Source organism: Octodon degus, unplaced genomic scaffold, assembly GCF_000260255.1.
Source record: "Octodon degus isolate 3935 unplaced genomic scaffold, OctDeg1.0 scaffold00114, whole genome shotgun sequence".
Taxonomy (NCBI): domain Eukaryota; kingdom Metazoa; phylum Chordata; class Mammalia; order Rodentia; family Octodontidae; genus Octodon; species Octodon degus.
In genome coordinates, this window is record NW_004524690.1 from 9,533,358 (window position 1) to 9,537,635 (window position 4,278).

At 36.7% G+C, this 4,278-nt stretch overlaps 1 protein-coding gene across 1 annotated transcript in view; it reads right to left on the reverse strand.

The window, feature by feature from the left end:
* Triml2 (tripartite motif family like 2) overlaps window positions 1–4,278 on the reverse strand; it is a 23,476-nt gene that overhangs the window by 3,177 nt on the left and 16,021 nt on the right. The window contains exons 5-6 of the mRNA XM_004639813.1: window positions 3,138–3,160; window positions 2,864–2,964 (exon numbers count right to left, since the gene is read on the reverse strand). Coding sequence (XP_004639870.1) covers window positions 2,864–2,964; window positions 3,138–3,160 — 124 coding nt within the window. The remainder of the gene's footprint in view (window positions 1–2,863; window positions 2,965–3,137; window positions 3,161–4,278) is intronic.

Genomic DNA, 4,278 nt, shown 5'->3' on the forward strand with positions numbered 1-4,278 from the left:
CACCTATGGGTAATCCCAGCCTTGGATCACACATAATCCCAGGGGATCATGAGTTAACACAAACTCTAGAAGTCCTCACCCCATGACTGCATGAGGCTTTGGGGGGACAACTAGACACAAACCATAACACCAACATAGCCTTGAACTTGTGACCCTCCTGCCTGAGCCTCCTCACGTCTGAAATCTCTTTTTGTTTTGTTAGTTGTGCTATTGTGGCTGGATAAATATTCTGAGTTGATTCAAAACATTTATCTTTTGTGGTCATTTTGGCTTTGTGGAAGAGCCAGAGGTCACATGGTCCTGGTCCAATGAATGAATGAATGAGGACACAGTGCGATGTTCTCAGGAGTCTGTCTTTCTGTTGAACGGTACTTGGCAGGTGCATTTATCAAGTTTTCAATTGCATAGCTTAAAGACATTCAAGAGGACTTGCAGAACTGCTTCAGAAGGGGCAAGGATGATGGGATACAAGTTTAAAGAACCATTTTGAGGGGGAATTGACGGTAATATGTGTTTTACAGTAATATTTCTTTTTTTTTTTTCTTTCAGACAGCATCTTCCTATATAGTTCAGGCACATCTTGAACTCACTATGCAGCACAGGCTGGCCTCAGGCTTGTGGTCCTCCTGTTTCAGTCACCAGAGTGCTGGACTTAAAGGCATGCATCACCACACCTGGTTGGAATTTTTTTTTTTTTATTTAAACAGACCAGATTTTACAGCATAATTTTTGATTAGCATCTTACAGAGTATATGACTGTCTTAGTAGAAAATATGGAATCTATATATGTTTAAAAAATTCATTGGATCTAATGAATAAGTTTAGCATAATTATAAAATACAAGTAGCAATATAATTTTGATTTCTATATAACTAACAAACTAGAAATAGATAAGACTTGAATTGCAAATTGGTACTTAGAAATGCTATTTATAATAGAACATAAAATACATAGGAATCAATCTCACTAAAATATATGTAATCTTTACATGTAATATTGCTTATTATTATCACAATATTAATTCTGCCCAAATTCACCTACAATTTAAACATAATACCACTCAATTCCAGCAGTACTGTTTTGAAGTCAACAAGTTGGCTATAAAATTTGTGTGGAAAATAAAAAACCCTAGGGTAGGAAAACCAGCAAAAGTTAATTTGAGCGGGGTGTGGTGGTACATTCCTGTAACCCCAGCACTTGAGGCTGAGGCAGGAGGATCACAAGTTGGAGCCTGAACTGCATCACAAGGCCCATGCCAGTCTGGACAACAATAGCAAGATGTTGTTTCAAAGAACCACAAAATTTAGTAATTAGGAACTCACAGTCCCTACTTTCAAGACTTTCTACAGCATTATCCATCAAGTTAAGTGTGGTGTTGGCAAAAAGACACAATGATCAGCAGACCTATTAGAACCCAGGACAGGCCTGGTGACATATGCCTTTGCGACAGAACTGCTAAATGCAGTGTCAAACACAGTTCAACAAATGACACTGAAATACCCTTTCCAGTTGGCACTGAAATAATCGGATACGCATGCACAAAATAATAACAAAAAGACAGGAAAAAGAGTATTTGTACTATTTCTTGACATACAAGTTTTATTCCAATAGCTCATACAACTAAATGTAAAATATAAAACTAGAAAATTTCTAGAAGAAAATCTTTGTTGGAGTTTCCAAAGACTTATTTACTAAAACACAGAAAATCAGTACCTATAAAAGGAAAAAAAAAAGTAATAAATTAAACTTCAATGAAGTTTCTTTCATTCAAAAGATATAGTTGGAAAGTAATAGTATAAAATATTTACAAAACACATATCTGAAAAACAGCTGATAAGTAGAATATATGAAAAAAATCAAAACTCAGTAAGAAAACATGAAACTTAATTTTAGAAATAAAGGTTTAGATAAATGACCCCAACATAGACATAAAGATAGTAAATAAACAAATAAAAATATACCCAATCATTAGTCATCCCAGAAATATAAGTTAAAATAACAATGAGATACTACTACCTGTCTATATATTAGATCTAAAACGAATAAACTGATGGTACCATAGGCTGGTGTAGAGTAACTGAATGGCTTATGTTTTGCTGATGGACATGAAAAGTGGCAAAGGTAATTTAGAAAACAAGTTTGGCAATTCCACTCCTAAAGAGTCACTCAGGAATTACCAAGTCATATTTATGCAAATGTATGTATGCAAAAATTAACAGCTCAAATCTGGACATAGCCCAAATGTCTATGGAACTGCAAAAGAACAAATAAATTATGGCATGTTTACAAAACGGAATACTATCAGAAGTAAAAAGGGACAAACTACTGATATACGAAGTCACTTGGATGCATGTCACTTGAATTACGCTAAGTGAAAGAAGCCAGCCTCTAAAGACCAGGCCCTATTCTAAGATCTTCTGTGACTCCCCTGATGAGATGCTCTGGGAAAGGCAAAACTACATGGAGAGGGCAGGTATATCAATCCTTGTTTGTACACAGTGTAGAATTACCCCTGAAGTTTTAAATATGTAAGTAGCAGAATCTGCCTGTAATTACGTTTGAGGGTTGGGAAGATGGTAAAGAATTTACATAAGACTAAGAAATTTATACATTTTCTTTATATGGTTATCTCATGAGTATAGCATATTATGCTTGCTAATCTTTAAACTACTAAAATTTATTTTCATTAATGGGGGCTGGAAGTTCTTTATTTTCAGACAGATTCTTGCTACGTAGTATAGGATGACCTCAAACTCACACTGACCCTGTCCTGTAGCCCCTCCCCACCCCCCGTGCAGGGAACAAAGGCACGCCCTGCAATAACATAACTGTATTGTGTACTCACGGATGGACGTCAGCTTACTTTGGTGCAGTGTTAGCACTTTGCTCATTCTTTTCATTTGACATGAACTCGGGTCTATGGTACTAGCTGGCACAAGGGACTGAAGAAGTAGTGACTCACTTCTATTAAACAGAGGGGAAAGACACTCTGAGCTGTGTGCACAGGGCCCAGGGCCCCCACAGACAGATGATACTTACACTCTCAGGAGGCAGAACCACCCCATCCCTCCCAACCTCACTCACCCAGCACATCAGACTCCTGCTTCTGACTCAACTGTGTCCAAATGAAAACTTACCTTTCCAAATAGTATCTGGTATTCTAGGAAGGAAAAGAAAAAAAAGACATGTGGTTACTTCTGGGTATTAAAGCTGCATATTTTGTAGGTCATGCACATGGAAGTGTCCTTTCTTGCCATGATGAACTTGATTTCCATGTAACTTCTTTAGTCACACAGAACTAATTCTGAGAAATCAAATTTTACCACAGTAAGAAAAAGCCAGAAAAAGGCTTAAAATAATCCTGATGTATTCCTAAGGGGAACACTGCTTCAAATGGCCCTCATTTATTGGCTATCTGTACCGAGAGTGCAAAGACTTGAGCAAAGGAAGGGGCCTCTGGTAGGAGGTGCCGGAGCCAGGGCAGGAGCTGAGTAGGATGGGCCGCAGACCGCTCCGCCTCTGAGTAAACCTGGCCTAGAACTGCTCTTTCTTACAGCTTTGCCTATGGAGGTTTTTCAACAATTATTTTATTCATTTAAGCAGTGTAAATGTATTTATTTTTAATTTTTACCTGTTATGAATCTTCAATTGTAATTAATTTTTAAATGTAACTATTTGCCATATCTTATGATAAGTTTAGTGATCAACTGTTTATAGTTATTTGTTTCAAGGAAAAGCTAAATCTTTATCAGCCTCATTCACTGCACTTGGCACCTCATGACTTCTGGGTCTTCAAAGTCAAAATGACCACGAGAGGGGAACATTTTAAATTACGTACAGGCCATAGAGGCACCCTTAACAGCGTGACTACAGACAGGAGACAAGACTTCCGGAAGTGCTGTAGGAAGTGACAAGAACAATGGTATGAGTGTTTTTTGGGTTTTTTTTTCTCTTTTTTTAGAGAATAAAAAAAAAAAGATAGAAATGACACAGAGAAAAAAAAAAAGAAATGATACAGAATTAAAAAGAAAAAGATAGGAATTCAACAATGGTTGTTGCATTGCATATTTTGTCTTCAATGTAGTTGTTCAGATTATAAGACATAAATATTTAAAATTGGTTAAAAAATTAAGCATTAACTGTTCCTTTCAATAAGTCAATAGAAATTAGCAGTACAATTATCTTAGCTAGCGTGTGTGTGTGTGTGTGTGTGTGTGTGTGTGTCCCTCTTCCTTTTCTCCTTTTCCTCAGCCCATTTGTTCTTTCTTTATTTTATTT